We start from the raw sequence: 18,222 nt of genomic DNA on the forward strand, positions 1-18,222 counted from the left end.
GCCTCTCCAAACAAGGTACTTTACCCACAGGGTACCTTTCTTTTGCAGGTGTAGCCACTTTGCCTAACTGTAGCTTTTCTTCGTCTGCACCGCCTCTGAACTTTCAATCCTTTAATAAATTCAAGATTTTATTATTAATTTTAGGCAGGAGAGATCATACTCTAGCCACTACATAAAAAAAAAAGATGAATTATTAATAATTCAGCTTTTATAGATTTGGGAAGTCCAAACAAGTAATTCTAGGAAATTTGGTACATTGGCTTCACTTCCCTTCAATTTGCAGGCAGCAGGGGATTCAATTTAATATTGGAAATCCCTATAAATATATTAACTATAGAAATAAAGAATATTCTTACCACTAGCATATTAAATACCATAGTTAGTTAGATACAAAGACAAATTCAGATGGAATTTACACAGCTTTTACACCAAAAGAAACTATCCATCCCTTACCCCCCCAAAACCAGGAGTAATACAAAGAATTGTTATATAATCACAGAACATATTCTCTACCAGTTGTTCCAAGCAACAGGTCTGGATTTGGGTTTACTGAACTGGGGGATAGAAACTTTTCAAGAAAATTCTAGCACCTAGTGGGCCAAATACTGATATTTCAATACACATTCTAGAAAATAATGGTTGAGGAGTAATTTTATATAAAATGTAGCTGCTGTAAATGAATGCAAAATATTTGACATGAGGAAAGCCATGTCTTAAAGGATTTCTGATCAAAGTAAGATGCAACACAAGATCAAGCAAGGAACAATCTGCTCCAGAGAAGGAAAGGAAGGTGGATTTTTTGTATTCCATGTTATGGATTTGAGGACAGACAAATCTTCTGAAAGACAAACAAGGGATAGTGGTCTACGAGATGAGCAGACAAGCCACAAAGCTTAAGTGATTTCTGTCACCTATTTAGATGTACATAAACATAAAAAATGGTTTGGCACAGAAAACTTGCTTTAAGAAAAGAGTTATTTAAGGCTCAGCAGTTATTTAAGACTCAGCAGGATGGAGCTGATCAGCTCTTGGGAGTGTGGCTGGGAAAAAACTGCCTCAGCATTTCCTGTGGGATACAGGACACTTTGAGGCCAGAAACCAGTCACAAACAGAATTTGCCTGCCCTACACTAAGCCCCAACAATCAATCAATTACTTGAATCTAAATTAAGCATTTTTATCTTTAGATGTGTCATACATTTCAACTGCTGCCTACATCAGAGCTTGCTTCTGCCCTATCAACCAGTTCAAAACCATCCAATGATACACTGAACACCAGGAATCTAAACCAAGAAAACACGATCCTTTGTGGCATCACAATAACAAAAAGTTTAACTAAATCCCTTATCCTAAGCACTGCAAGAAAAGAGTATGTAATTTTACAAAGATGCATGTACTGTGCAATGAAAGGATACAATTTAAACCCTATTGATAGGAACACACAGCTCTGCAGAGGTGGGCATCAGACTGTTACTTAGATGAACTTCTATGGAAAATGACAAACTAACAATTTCATCTCTGCTCTCAGGCAGAGATGATCCAGTCTTAAGATGGTAAATATCCTGCACCTTCTTCACATTCATGTGTGATGGAAATGAACAACCTGTTCTTGACAAGTCAGGGGTAGTATGTTTTATTACAGCAAAATCCTGGCTGTTATGAATGCAGTAAGTGAAAGAAATGTTTGAAATACTTAAAAAAAAATAAACTGGGGAAGATTTAAAGACCTTTATGTACAAATTTACATTGTTATATATTGCACAGAGAATGAGTTTCTAGGGCACAAGTGAGTACATGTTTTGATACTAATACATACAGAGCCCGGCCAAAAGAAATCAGATCCTCTCACGAAAGAAAACTTTAAAGAAACCTCAACTTTCATATAAAACAAAGACTTCTCATCATAAGCAAAGATCAAAATGTTGAAATACTACTATATTGCTACACAGCTTCTGATAGACATTTTGACAGAAGAAACTGGAGAGAAACAAACCACTGAAGGACACACCTACTTCAGTATCTAAATTCAATCTATCATATGACTTGGTCTGCAAAGATTCTGTTCTGCATATTTAATTTTTTAAAAGAAAAGCTCTACAAAATGCAGAAAAACATGATTTGATGATGCAGGTGTTTTCTTTCTGCAAAAAAAAATCTGTTTGTATTCAATGGCAGATTAATTACATCTATAACAAACCTCTTCAGCCTATAATCACAAGTCAAATTCAACTTGGGCTTCCATTTGATGTTCTTTTGCCACACATTTATGGATGAAGAATTTTAATTATACCTGTAGAAAACTGCATCTTGATTAACTTTCACAGTGCAAAACAAAGAAGTAAAATGAAAAATGGAGTCTGACAGTAGTACATACTAGATGAGACTAGAGAGCCACCACTGATCTACAGTGAGACTGTGTTGTACAGGCTGCTCACTGCCTGTGCTACAGAAGCTGTCATTGTGTGCTAGGACTGTTCAATAGAAAAGATGATACACCTTTATTTCTTGATCTGGAAAGGCTGATTTTGTGTTTTTTGGTGTCCACCTCTTGAGAGGCTATCTGCTCTGCTTCTATTTCACTAATCATCTCTACATTAGTAACTGCACTAGTTCCCCCATTTTGCATTTTTCCATGTAAACTTGTGCTTCTGCCACCATCATCAATCTTATTTTTAGTCACACTGAGTGTTTCTGAGGTGTTGACTGCAAGATGATTAACGGTCACTATGGAGTTTCCACATTCAACCTGATTCTCATTTATATCACAGGCTGGAACCAGTGATCTGATTTTCTCTTCCTCTGGTTCTTCATCATCATAGAGTTCTGGTGTGAAGTAGATACTCTCATCCTCATCCTCTGCAGATACATTTAGGTTTGAAAGTTCAGATTTCCCTGCTGCTGAAGGAAACTCTCTGCAGGGCTCAACTTGAAGCTGTAGCTGATCAGGATGCTCTTCAGCAACTGCAACCTCAGTATTTTTAACTGAAAAATTCATTGTTTCCAAACATGATTCTGGTACACTGGGTTGATGTTCCAAAATTAATGACTGGCATTGATTTACACTATCAGTAAGTTCACTTGGCCTCTTCACATTATTTTCTTTGCTACCAGCTGTGGATGTGCAGTTCTTGGCTACAGGCAATGGTGTTGAAGCCAGTGGTGTAAAGCAGCAACCTTCTTTCACAACAGCAGCATTAGTCCAACCATTCTCTTTCTCCCTCTCTACTTTAGTTGCTGATATTTTGGGTGTGGAGTCCATATGTTTTCTTCTTTGTGTTACATGGTGAGAACGACTCTTTACATCAACTTTCCGGCCACCTGTGAAAAATCACCAAACACTGATTAACTGTACCTGCCTTCCCTCTGCTGATGTACAGCATGTTTAGCACATAAGAATGACCACTGTTACATTACATTTCCAGTTATTTTATAATACTTAAGATCCCACACAAACAAAAGCCCAGATGTTACAACTACCTTTGTACATGAATTGTCTTAATTTAATTAATAGATTAACTGTCACATGTAAAGCCAGGGTAAAGTATAACTGCATTTAAATTTTGTAGGTTTCATTATTGTCCTTTTATGTTACTTAACAGCTTTCTTGCCTGAAATGAAGCCATCAGCTGTCCCAGAATTTTGAAAGCTAACATTTGTAAATTTGGGATGAAAAGAGGTTATTTGAAAGGTGTCTCCCAACAACATCTAAACAACAGATGTAGCTCTGAACCAAGACACTCATCTTGCAATAATGCTAATCTTCATATGTTTTAAATGTATTTTAAATTATCTTCATACTTTCCAATGGAAAAAGTAATTTAAGCAAAACCATTTTTGACTGTATTAGAAACTTCCAAATATTATCAATTGCTTTAAGACAACCAGATGGAATGACAATTAATTACAGTCTGTTGAGCACAGCTCATACACATTTGTGAATAATTACCACCTTGCACCATAGCACTTCTGTCATTTTAAAACCCACTTGTTTCTTCCAAAAAAATAAAAGATGCAACTTCACATGTAAAATTGTTAATGAAGATTTTTCTATGGGAATTTAACATACTTTGTTTCATTGTTGCCATGATGTTACTTGGCTGATTTGATGCTGTAGGTTTATCTGAGCTGATGGTTCTAGTAAAATGAACTTCTGAGACCAAATTTTGTTCTTCACTTTTTGCAGGAACATCTGGTGACAGATGAATTGTTGCCTCCTGTTGTGAGCCTTGTGACAGGTCTTTTGAATGTGAAGGTGCCTGATGAAATTCACTGCTGGACTCTGATGAACAATCAATGCCTTTCAGGTTTCTTCTAGCAAATGCCTGCAGGGATTCAAGTGCACTGCCAAACTTTTCATGGTGCTGGATTTGTTGACGAATCCATTTGGATAATCCTAGGGAAAAAACATATGGTACCACAGAACTACATCACCTACAGCAGGTATTACACATCAGCAAATAGTACTCCAATATCTTCTTCTACATACGTCTAGTCTACACAGATCCAAAAAGACTTCAAGAAGTAGCTCACGAAGGTCAGAAACAATTATATCTTCCTTTCCAGTGCTGGGAACTTGACTTAATCAATGGTACTTATCTGTTGATAAGTAATACTAACAGTATTCAAAAACTTCTACCTCTTCCACTAATACTTTAAGTTCAAACTGTTGCACTGCAGAAACACCATTATACTTTATGTCTGAATGTTTTGCTTGTTACCATGAATTATTAAAAAGCAACTTACATGGAATACAGCTATTTATTATCATACTGAGAGGGTCTGACAAAAAACAGAATGAAGCTTTTCCACTTTTATTAACAGTAACTGAGATATTCAGAAATAATTTAAAGTGCCCAAAAGCCAAAACATAATGCAGTATGCTCTTATAGTGCAGCAATTTTTAAAATTCTCACATACCAGATGTCTTGAGCATAACAGGGTTAAGATGGTGTTGGAACACACAAGAGTGAGGGGTAAAATACTTTTTTTTTAATTTAAAAAAAGTGTTACTCCCATCTAAATACTATTTTAATAACAATATTTAAAAAACAGAACTTTATTTTTCTGTGAAGTTTTACATTTTAGAAAAAACATTAATCTTACAAAATCTTGAACATACAGATTATTGGTATTAGTATATGGCTTATCTTTGTTTGCTTAGATAATTTACATGTATTTTTAGAACAGACATGTCAGAAAATGGTTTGACTTGTACTACAGCAGCTGAGCTCCACCTGCTGACTACACAGCAACATTGTCTGTTTACATCATCTTTTTGCCCATCTTTCTAAACACAGCAGGAACCAAGATACATAAAGCATTCCTAAGCAATTTCTTTCTTCTTTTTTTTCATAAATTTGTATTTATTTGTTAAGATAGTGTCCATGACCTGTTTTATTTTCTCTTCCAGTTTGGCACAGTGAGCATTTAGTTATTCCATAACAGGAAAGGCACAACCTTTACCTGTTCTTACCTAAAAACCCAGAATGTTACAACTCAGACTACTGTTACTAATAATTAAAGCTCCTTATAGGCAAGTACAAATTAATGAGACTTATCTAAAGTCCAAATAAAAATCTAATAACTACTTTCTGAAACACATGCATATATATACACACATGCACATGTCTATATACGTTAGATGTATTTACTATGCAAAGATTAAGAGTCTTTTTATAGGTTGCATTTTAAGAAACGAATGCTCAAATTCTGCATACTGAAATGTGTTGTATCATGATCTGCATATCCAAAAGGGCAAAGAAATTAACATGACTGAACCCTGGTATCAATGAGTTTCAGTGTATTTAATGAACTACAACACCCCAGGGTACAGTTTGAGAGTTTGCAGTTTGAACTGCACAATTTCAGTTTAATGGGTAAATTTCATGACAACTTTTCCTAATCATCTCTATTTCTATAACCATATTTCTGTCACCTGGATCTTTCACTAATTGCTCATATTAGGAACTTTCCCAGAGAAAACTGGTACAACTTACCAGTGATGTATTTATTAGGGTTATTCCGAAACCGATCATCCACTAAAATAAGAGCTCCCCAGTCATTCCTGTGCCTTATACACCTGTAAGAGAGCAACAAAAATGTATATATAATTAGAAAGTACAGAATAAAACCTGTAAGGGTCAGACAACAGGGACTGCAATGAGTCAGCTGGAATATGTGAACACACACAGGAAGTGCTTTCCTATTATCTTGCACCAAAAAATGTCGTAGGTGTTATGGAAGTTTTATTTTCCTTCAGTTCTTGAATTTATTATATGAAAATAGGTAAACTAAAAAAAAAAAACTTCACACAAATATTCAGCAGCTAATCAAACCACTCTTAACTGGGTAAACAGTGAAAGGAGAACATGTAGAAAGTAGAAAAGAAAATGGACTGATGTAGCAAGTAGCTTTTAAATAACTGCACTTTTTTTGTTTCTAAACCACATTATTCCTAACTCTTTAGTAACAAAATTAATGCTACAGATCAAAGCTGTGAGTGATACTGTTGAGCTCATAATTCAGTTGTTTGAGGCCTAGAGAAATAATTCAATACTTACTTTACACGTGTTACTATTTTTAACATTACTTGGATTTCTGTACTGCCTGCCAGAAAAAAAAATTACAGAAGAGTGAAAACATCTAGGAAACATGGAAAAGAGTCTGTCAGTAACAGTCTAGGATTATTATTCCCTGTTACTTAAGAAGACAGCAACTTTTGAAGATGTTTTTACAAATGTACATAAAAGCACAGGTGTATCAGAGTCAGGGCTTGAAATGGGAGTGACATGTCTGGCTCTCCAAAGAAATATTTATTTATATTTGAAGTCTCTTCATGAGAAGAAATGCTACAGAGATGTCTTTAAGAAACATTTCTTCCAACTTCTCATTTTTTTCATTGCTTTAATAAACTTTCTTTTAACTCACAGTTTAAACAAATTGCACCCACTGGAAACACCCTACACTTTTAGGAGAAGTAGCTCTGCAAGGAATTCACAGTGTGATTGTCACCTGGCCACACACACCACCTGCTGTACTCCCAAAGGTTGCTATTTCATTTCATGGACTTGTGTAACTTCATACAATGTAACAGCACTCCATGAAAAGTGCCAGACTGAAGCCTTGCGTGCTCCTGCTCACTTCTCTCCCTGCAGGCATCTTGGCAGTAAGAACCTTCCCTATCTACTATGCAGCTTAGTATCAACTTAGTAGACTGCTCTGGTGTTATAAAAATTGTCATTCTTTGCCAAACCTCAGTGTAGTAGGAGCATAGTCTGATGGCTTTATACAAAATTGGTACACTTACGTCACAATGGAAGTCTATTTTCCACTTAAGTTTAGAACAGCATAATTTCACTCAAATGATATAATAATATGACATAATGATATAATAAGTAATTTTCACTATCATCAGATTCAAGTTAAAACTTATTTCACAGTGACAAAACTTCCAATTAATTTCTCACTATTAGCATTCCACCATTTTCTTGGATTTTTCTTAATAAATTCAAACTAATGCACTTACTCTCCAAAGAAGAATCTGAGAAATGAGACAATAAGAAGTTATGTGATTTTACTACAGAGATGATTTCCTCTCAGTTTTCTCTCTAAACCTTCATTTATGCCATAACATCTGTATTAGGTCTCACTCAAAAAACCCAGTTTTCTAGCTGATGTTTCTCTTATCTATAAATCTGTGTCTGTATCTCTGTGGCAGGCGTATGGCATCTGACAGAAAGCTATAACTACATATATAATTTTGTTTGAGACAGATGAATTAATGATATCCTGTTAATAAAATTGGGAGGAATTTTTTTCATTTGAGGAAGTAAAGCTTCACCACTCCTTCTAAATCTGGGAAGAGATCAGTGAGCGTGATAATTGAATTGACCTTTTGCAAAGGTCTGAGAAAAAAAAATGCTGCTATTTCTCCCTTTCAAAAACACTTGTAGCCTGAACATCAAACCAGCATTCTGAGCCCACTGAGACTGTGAACCATTTAGTACATTTGAAAAGATCTAAGAATTCCCATTTGGTTGACAAGCTGAAGAACTATTTGTGTCTGCAAATGCTTTCCTTTCTGTACAGCTGGACTACAAGCAAGAAAACCTACAAATGAACTAAAGTGGATTGTGAATATAAAACAAAAACTGTGAATTATAACAGTGCTCAACTGCACAACAGACTGAAAACCAGACAATTGCCAGTACAGAACAGCTGAGGACCTGATTTCTGCAATAAGTTTTTGGCCTGATTGATCCTCTTTGTATTAACAGTGAGGAATGAATGTCTAAAGATGCCATGAAAAGAAAAAACTTCTACAAATATATATATATATATAAATAATCATGTTCAGTTTATCTCACCTTCCCAAGGCTTGGTTGAGAGCTCTATAAGCTTGGATTTCATACCACTGACTCCCTGGTAAAAGGCCTCTTGTATTTTTGTGCTGGTCATTGTACTTTCTCTTTAATTCAACCTAGGAAAGAAATAACAAAATACATGTTGCCAATGAAATATTCTAAAAGGAGAAAGCAATTTCTTAACAAATTAAATAACTGAATATGAAGAGTGTGCCTCAGCATTTCAGCTTTGTATTTTGCATACTAATCAATTATGGCTTTTACCCTCCTAAAGTTATTCTTAACATATGATCTATTCCAGAAATTTATATGTTCTAACAGAACAACCACACACTTACCCAAATGTCTGTGCTAGCAAGAGAGGGATTAGCTGTTCACACAGGCAAAAAAAAAAATAAATATCCAGATACAAGGAAATGGACTAAATAGGCTTCAGTTTTATTTGCCCATCTGAAACTAAATGATGCAATGGAGATGTTTAGCCTTTATCAGAATCCCTGCCTTCTAACCAGAAGCTGGGACCAGACTATACAAGTGAGGTTTAAGCAAATATCACCCCTTCTACAGAAGCTAAGAAAGAACTTGAGAGACAGAGCGGCCTTGCCAGAGTATCAGAATTCAGCAACACCTACTCTATTTCCTAGCTTGGCATCACCTTTCGTGGCTTGGAAACATTTCACCGGCTAAATGTGAAGCAAAGGCAGCAGCTCAGGTTTGCAGGCCCATGGCATGAGAAAGAAAAGAACACTCTCCTTTCTAATATTGCTCTTCCCTACCTGCTTCAAAAGCAGAACCAGTGTCAACTGCAAAAGAAATCTCCTGCCATCCCTTTCTAATCATGTGGATAACTACACATGTATTGCCTGATCTGAATTGGAGCAAGAATATGTATTTGGACATTGGATAAGGTTCCAACATATATCAAAAGATTTTATTATTATTAGGATGGGGAAAGTGAGCATTGTTGGTTTTTTTTCAAATAAACAAACAAAAATACACCAGAAATGGTCTTTTCATTGCTCTTTTGTACAGTGTTAACCTTTCTAAACTGACAAGTGAAAGGACACGCTTCAGGAGAGAAAACAGCAGACTTCTAACCTCTTCTGACAGGTAACTTTCAAGTTGCATTTGGATAAGAAAATATATTTTTTTGTACTTATGCCCTTTAAATTGCCTGTCAAATTTACAAATTCAATCTTTACTGCCAGAAAGTAAATTCAGTTTGATTTCACAGATTCAATATTTGTCCCAGTCACTCAGAATGTATTGACTGTCATGTGAGGTTTCCCTTGTAATTTCCAAAACAGAGGATGACTCCTGAACATTTTTATTAACATAAAAACATTCTTTAAAAAGGAGCTTCTGTATATCTGTGCATTTCTACAAGAGGAAATACTACCTGAAGGAACAGATGAGAACTCTTCACCATTTGAAATTAGGTACGATGTCAGAAAATTTCACTGAAGTCTTTAAAACATCACTAACAACAATATACTTCTGTTCACACTTTGCATTCCTGGTAAGTTTCCTAACAATCACCTCTTTTGAAGATTTTTCGGTATCAGTAAGATTTTGGCCAATTATAACACATGTAGGTTTGCCACAGTTTTTTACTTTGCTAGCAGTGTTAAAAGGAATAAACTAGAATAAACTACTTGTGCGTCTTACACTGAAAATAGACATTATTAATTATGTGCAAAAAACCACTGAAGTAACAGAACCAAACCAGTCAGATTTGTATTGTAATGCATTACCCTATCAATAAAATCCATTACTTATGCATTCTTCTGATACATGTCAGCATTATGCAGATCTATACTGCTTGTACTACACATCAACTACATTTCATTTCTCAAATTATATATAAACACATTTATCTTGGTCTAAGAGAATGTATCTTTAAAACCTTGTTTCTATCCTCATTTTAAAAAAGGGTTATCAGAAAATAACCATTCTGTTTTCTCACTTAAACCATCATGTCTCAGCATGAGATGACAACTAACATTGCTGGGAGTTCAGTTTTCATTTTAAGTCTACCAAAGGTAAAAGGCCAGGGCATGTCATTTTAATGCCACCGGAATCTATTTCATTGTATAACTCTTACATTATCAAGCATCAAATCAACGCCCAATTCAAAATGACATGTTACATATGTGAAAAAGGCAGTCTCTCCTGCTAGCAAATATCCTGGATGTGCAGGAAACCACAGGCTAGAAGGGATTAGTTAAAATGTCAAAAGACAGCCTTTTACTTTTACCTGTTCATCCGTCAAAATATACTCTTAGCTATCAGGCATGCTTTACAGACAAATAGCTTCAGCAAGCACGCAGCAGAAGGCCCGTGGCAACCTCTGCCATCTTGTAGCTGTCAGACAGATTAGTCTTTGATCTGTCTGGGAGGTCATGGTCACATTCCCATTAACTGAAGTCTCACAGCATTATACCTGCTAAGTGCTCGTTCTTTTAATGCTTCATTAGTTCAACATCTTTCATTATGGAATATTAACTGAGAAACAGCAAGAAAAAGCAGTGCCATGAACAAATATATATTTTAATTACTTGGAAAAATATTTTGAGGCAGTTTCTGCTGGAGTTCAAAAGAATTCCCAAGTGTATTTTCAATCAAAATTAGCAATACAAGTTTTTCTTTGACAACGTTTTAACAACATTGACAACAATTACACAACATTCATTATATTAGATTTTAAGTGATGGATAAAACATAACAAAAAAAAATTTACCTGCAGTAACATTGCTTCACACGAAGAAACTAAGACTTATTCAGGATTCAAGAGATAAATAACTGCAAAAAGTGGATTTATACTGTGATGACCATAAACTGCATCAGTCAGCTTATAGCACAAAGCTCAGAAGACTAACCTAAAAACAGAGCTCGTTTTTGAAACTCAAAATAACCTGCAATACTAGATACAGAAGACTGCAGCAACTCCTAGAACATGCCAGCTTGAACCAAATGTATTCAAAATTAACAAAACCACAGCTGTATTTAACAGCAAGATACATAAATGGCAATCTATTATCAACTATTTGCTTCTACCAAAAAATCAATGCTTGGACAACTGAATTAAAGCACCATTTTCTTCTTTGAATTATTTCCATTCAGTAAATATAAAGCTTCTCCTTGTTTTGCAGTTGTAATTACAACAGAGGTAAGGAAACGTGAGACTATTTTAGGTACCTGCAGCTAAAGATCTGCACAGCATCCTACATCCTAATTTACCTGTTAAGAAGTTTTAAGAAGAAAGGATTTAACCTATAAAGAATAAAATCTACTGTGCTACACAACTGTGTAGATGGTCCAGCATACACTCATTCAGAAATACTTGAGCTCAGCAAAAGAACAGAACTTTGGACCCAAAGAGCAAATCTTGGCAGGACTGGAGAATGTGCATTTGGGGCACTGACGACTCACAATCACAATACTGTAAACTTATTTAACAGGGCCAGTACCACAATATGAAGGCTGAAAAGGTTAAGCCACAGAATACAATTTTTTATTTAGCGTGATTAAAATCAGCAAAATCAACTGTGTTCAGTTTTAGTTCATCTAGCAAAGTTTGGAGATTTTCATAGATGCATTACTTAACCAAATGCAGGGCTGCACCTTGCTTTATAAAAACAAACAACCAAAGCCCAAGCTGTTACTAACAGTTAAATAGCAAGGCCTGTTCTTTGACATGACATCATAAACATCTTCAATCATCTCTTGTGCTCACTGGTAGATTAAAAATGACCTCCAGTTTGTAACCTGTGGGATTACAAACCAGATTACCCAGGAATCTAAAGACAAGACAGAAACTCATGAATACAATGACACTATTGAGAGCATTTAAACCAAGCACTCCTCTAAACCTGCATTTCTCTTCACATCAGCACTTAGCAGAGTTGTGACAGCCTGGGTTAAATAGACAACTCCTGAAAGGAAAAAGGCAAGGAAGCTTGGAACTGTGTCAGTACACACACACACTTGTATGTAGGCACAAGTGTACACACAAGTGTAAACTCATGCCCTTCACTCCCCAACAGTCTCCTCCATGGAAATAAAAAAAATAATAATAATCAGAAAATGGATATAAACGTTTTCTGGCACTCCACTGGCTTGTTTCTGTGGTTTTATGAGAGGAAAAATGGTAATGAAAACAAAGACTTTTGCTCATATTATCCAAAAAACTTTAAAAAACACATTCATGTTTAACATCTACTAGTTCCTCACCTCCTAAAAACAAACAAGCAAAAAATAACAGGTGGTCATTCCTCGCTTCTATCCCCACAAAAGACATAAAAAGGGGTTTTAAGCAAATCTACCATCCTAAAAATCTCATGTGTCCACTTAGAGTCTCTTTTACACCTGAAATAGCAATAATTAAAATTCTCCAAGAACATACTTGCCATCTACTTTCCTCCTGACAAATGCCAAGTAATCATAAAAGATTGTAAGTGCAGGAAAGTAAAACACATGAAACCCCATTTCTTTTCTTTCACATCTGAAAATCCTTAAATGGAAGTAGCATTAAATAGTTCAGCATTTAACTTTCCCCCCCTCACTTCAAAAGCAGTAACAACATCCATGAGATTTAAGACTAAATAATGCACGTGTAAAGACCTGGGTGAGTCACAGAGTGTGCTTCAAACATCCTCACTCCTCAGCAGAACTGCTAAAAGCTGTGTTTAAACACAATGTCTCCATTTATTAGCCCCCAGGAAAAAAATAAGTTACTATTGCAGGACATTATCTTTAAATGCTCCAAGTGTTTCCAGTGCAGTGTTAATATATATAAACCAGTCTGAGATAAGCAAATGCTTATTACCTGCAATTTATTAAACTAGATTCTGTATATGACATTGATTTGTTAAGGTCATTCTAACCATCTCATATACCTTTAGGTCACATTTCAATATAAAACTCTCTTCTGCTTTCACACACAAATATTTTATTTCTTTTAAAACCCAACAAAACTGTGAGCACAGCACTACCATATATACTGGGAATAAGACATTACCAGCTAGTCACTTGGTCAATACCTTGCTCAGTTACCTTCAAGATGCTCTGTTACACAGCTCCATCCCACACTCTACCAGACCAATCACTGAAGCTGAACTCTGGCCCTGAGACCTCACAGAGGCCACCAACTCCAACCAACAGCTCATGCATCAAAGCCACATACACTTCAGAACAGTTCAGGTAACCTTTCCTGCCTGAAAATCTCTATGTGCAATTAAAAATTTGCCTTTCTTGGATAATACTCAATAAAACAAGGAGATGACATCTCTGCAGATGTAGGTCTCAGAGTAGCTGTACCTTGCAGACTGAGAAACTCAAAGAGCACCCCTGAAAAGATGCCAGGCATCCATGGGATTTAAATGTTTATTGCCTGAATGAAGATAAAATGAAAACTAGAAATTACTGAAACTGGAAATCAGCCACAAAGGTGGCAAGAAACCGACTATCTACTGAAAAACAATGCTACCTTCTTTCCCCATAGCCCAAAAACTTTAATATTACTTCAAAAAGTAAAGCTAAACCACCCAACAACAAACCTGCTGCTTATTAATGTTTACCAACTGACCAATAGTATCTCCTGGGGGAGAAAGAGTAGCACCATTTTATGCAAAGTTGTGTTTCTCTTACTTAGAATTCACAAAGTCTTCTAGGACTAAATGCTTCCCCAGTATTCTCAGTCTTAATCCCAGGGTTAAAGAGGAGAAGCTTATGTATTGTTGTAACCACTGAACACTTATTGTCAGCTACACCAATGTGGCATCTTAGAGACCTGGAAGTTTTACAGTTTGACAAACCTTGTAGCACATTCACCCCAGGCCCATCTACTCATCTCGGTCTTGTAGGCTTTGAGGGACTGCGAACAAGTGACTTGATTAAATTCTAATGCAACCAAAACTCTCCTCTGACAGAGAAAATTCAATCCATTTCCAGTGAAGCAGAAGTGAAAAAAAAAAATAAAAAAAAATCAACCAGCTTCCCCTGAGGTCCAAGGCTGCTGTGTACACTCAGTGCCACTGTGTGCAGGGTGAAGTGGTAAGTGTCAGTCATCCTTACAAATCCCCTAGGTGATAGCCTCACTTTTAAAGCTTTCAACATACTTTGACAGTCAAGTAAAAACTTAAAGGTCAACATTACCTGTGCTAAGGACAAGATAAACACAAGAAAATCACTTTGGAATTTTTTATGGATCAGAAAAGCAAGCTACTAAATGTAAAGTTCTGATTGACTGCATTATTTATCCAAAGGCTTCACTTCCAAATATATTCAGGGATGATTTCAGTGATCTGTGCCAGCATATTGACATTAGCCTTGCACCAGTAGAGGAGAATCACCCCAGGCCCATCTACTCATCTCGGTCTTGTAGGCTTTGAGGGACTGCGAACAAGTGACTTGATTAAATTCTAATGCAACCAAAACTCTCCTCTGACAGAGAAAATTCAATCCATTTCCAGTGAAGCAGAAGTGAAAAAAAAAAATAAAAAAAAATCAACCAGCTTCCCCTGAGGTCCAAGGCTGCTGTGTACACTCAGTGCCACTGTGTGCAGGGTGAAGTGGTAAGTGTCAGTCATCCTTACAAATCCCCTAGGTGATAGCCTCACTTTTAAAGCTTTCAACATACTTTGACAGTCAAGTAAAAACTTAAAGGTCAACATTACCTGTGCTAAGGACAAGATAAACACAAGAAAATCACTTTGGAATTTTTTATGGATCAGAAAAGCAAGCTACTAAATGTAAAGTTCTGATTGACTGCATTATTTATCCAAAGGCTTCACTTCCAAATATATTCAGGGATGATTTCAGTGATCTGTGCCAGCATATTGACATTAGCCTTGCACCAGTAGAGGAGAAATGCCATCCACTGTGTCTTATATGTTAAGTTGAACTTAAAATTTAACTTTCTTAACTAGAAGAATGCTGTATTCCATAAGATTTTACAACTACTTACAAATACAGCTTCCAAAAATTAACCCTCTGTCATCAATATTTTTTCTTAATTAACCCAATTTCTCTTGGATGTGAACATTTTTTTCCTACAATATGGTATGAAATAAATGAATCCTTTCAGCAACCATTTATCCAGCCCTAGATTTTTTCCTTTCAATGAAGAAAAAGCATAGAGGTTTCAAAATTGCCCCTAAAGATAAGAAACTAAATATTTTTTAAAAGTCATTATTGTGAAATGAAATGTGAATCTTGGTTTTTTGAGCCCTCAAGAAAGGAGAAAAAGACTTCAGCCCAAAAGCTGCAAACTCTTTCTATCAATAAATAACATATAACCCAGAAAATTGTAACTGAAATTATGCTTTCCATCATGTTTCACAAATTATGTTGCTGGAAACAATAAATTTTTTGCCATCACTGTTGATATTCACCTCCTCATTAATGACAAAGTCATTCTTGAGTCATGTCACAGCAAAGAAATCCCTTATCAAGTTTATTTTCCTTGCACATCTATCGATGTAGAAAGGTTTAACTGCATTTTCCCCTACTTTTTCTTTTTTTTAAAGTTCCCTTAGCTGTTAGATGATTAAGTACACTCTACTGTACTAGGATCAAAAGCATCTGGAAAGGTGGAAGTGAAGAAATGCTCTCTGGGAAAGTCAGCTTAATGCTTGCACTTCAGAGTTGCCCATTATCAACATTTCATGGCAAGTTTCTTTATTTTCAGGTCCCCAAGGTAAGAACAGTAAATTATGACTTGAACTAAACAAGTCACAACTTGGCTCCAAAATCAGATTTTCCTGCCTCCAGTTTCAAGTCCCAGAGGTGGGCAGAGGAAATCCTGGTCACAGCCAAAGAAGTAATTTTTGGCTCTGAAATAAATTTTCCTGCTTTACTAGAGCCAAACCCTACCAATTGAGAGTACCATAGCTTTAAGCTGTACTTGCACATTTCTTTTAAATATTTTGCTTTAGCAACCTGAATCTTCAGAAATATGAAACTGTTTTCAGTAACTCAGTGTTTTAGCTGTAATCATTGTTTTCTCCCTAACACTGACAAAGCTCTTTAGACTCTGTGAAAATGAAGAAACATAAGACACTATATGCTTAAAATTTTAAGTGAGGCAGTTGGAAAAGAAAGTAAATTATATTCTTTAAAGGTTCTACAGAAAATAATGTAACTTATAAAAGCATCCAGTTGCTTAAGGAGCCCAAATGCTTGCCATTTCATACTAGAAGTTGTGGTACATACTTAGCACAAATGTATGGAGAAAATAAAATTGGATATTATACACCCCACTTGCCCAAACAGAGACTGGTGTCTGGGTCCAAAATGCTACAACTCAAAATAAAAAAAGTTAATGAATACTATGTTAGCATCAGATAACATGTATATAGGATTACACATCTTTTCTGTCACATTATTTATGTTCTCTAATATTACAGTTCACTGGTATTAGCATCAAGTTACAAATCATAAAATACATTTAGCAAGCAGATTGATCACAGACACATAATATTAGTGGAGATGAGGCAACATCAAACTGCCAACATAAAATATTGGTCTCTAAAGGTACAATTCTACAAACTCTTAGGACTGTGCACACACAGTCCTAGAAGTATTATAAGAATTACTCACACGAGTAAAAGTTACATGCAGGAATAAGGGTTATGGAATTGAATCTTAAGAGGACTTCCAATAACCCAAAAAGCAGAAATGCAAGTATATTTTCATGTAGAAGTGGAGGACTTCTTGGTGATTTAAACCAATCTCAGAAATATATAATTCATGGATATTCCAAGGGGATTGTTAATTACTTGCCTTTCCTATTTTTAAAGGGATGTCATTATTAATCCCATATTAGTTTCTTCATTTGGTATATCTAAGTACCTATTGCTATGTAAAAACACTGGTTTTTTAAACTTAGTTATCAGTAATGGGATGTACTGCTGTGATCCTATTATATAGTATATTTGGTTGAACTCAAGGCAAAATTACATACACTATTCTAATCTTAAAGAACATAATCCATTATGAACATAATTCATTCCTGACAGATTCTTTTCAATTTCATTTTGTATCATTTAGATTATAAAAATACTGGCTTCCTGGAAATCATTTGGAGTAAATTGCAAGAGTTCCAGCTGTACCACAGACTAAGCATTTCCAAACTATCATTTCAGGATATGCTTCTAAAACAAGGCATTTCTAACCCTAGAAAGAGTGCTAAGTATTCTTTGAATGTAAATGTTTTCATACTGTTATATTTCAGTAAAACAAAGAATGTTGTGGCTGAATAAGTGCTTCAAGAAAGTTATGCAAGCACTAAAGGAACATGGCACTAGGCAGCCACCACTAATGGATCTCTAGTCCTTATAGGATGTGGGTTTTTTCCAGCAGGACTGTAATTAGGCACACACTGTAGACAACAAAGAAGTCTTTGGCTGCTCATTTAAGCTCAGAACACATCTCTCAAACCAAAGTTGAGACTGTTTGGGCTTTCAAGTGCAAATCTGTGATCTTCTTGTTTGATTTGGCATTACTAACAACCAGAATCCAGCTGCTCCTGGTATTTATTTACTCTATGCTACTTCATTTCTTAGCTTCCAAAAGTAGTCCCAAAAAAGCTCCAAAAGGTACACAGAAGATAAAGCAGTGACATGGCTAAAACTGTGCCAGCTACTGGTTGGCTCCGTAAGTGACATGCACAGATCACTGAAAAAAAAGTGGTCTTGCAAACAAGTCAATAATAAACATCCTTTTTTCAGTTAGTAGAAAGTCTAGAAAAAACTTTTTTTTTCCATGTTCATTGGCTTTCTTTTCCCTTATGAATGTCTGGTTTCAATTATGAAGTGCCTACTGTAACAGAACATCATCCATCCGTAAGACAAGTCCTG

The 18,222-nt window shown here is 35.7% G+C and overlaps 1 protein-coding gene across 1 annotated transcript in view; it reads right to left on the reverse strand.

The window, feature by feature from the left end:
* Positions 1 to 2,454: 2,454 nt before the first annotated feature.
* Positions 2,455 to 18,222, reverse strand: part of BRIP1 (BRCA1 interacting protein C-terminal helicase 1) — a 52,717-nt gene continuing 36,949 nt past the window's right edge. The window contains exons 16-19 of the mRNA XM_010009056.1: positions 8,366 to 8,478; positions 5,996 to 6,078; positions 4,174 to 4,392; positions 2,455 to 3,317 (exon numbers count right to left, since the gene is read on the reverse strand). Of these exons, the coding sequence (XP_010007358.1) occupies positions 2,455 to 3,317; positions 4,174 to 4,392; positions 5,996 to 6,078; positions 8,366 to 8,478 (1,278 nt within the window). The remainder of the gene's footprint in view (positions 3,318 to 4,173; positions 4,393 to 5,995; positions 6,079 to 8,365; positions 8,479 to 18,222) is intronic.

Source organism: Chaetura pelagica, unplaced genomic scaffold (assembly GCF_000747805.2).
Source record: "Chaetura pelagica isolate M959 unplaced genomic scaffold, ChaPel_1.0 scaffold72, whole genome shotgun sequence".
In the NCBI taxonomy this organism is placed as follows: Eukaryota; Metazoa; Chordata; class Aves; order Apodiformes; family Apodidae; genus Chaetura; species Chaetura pelagica.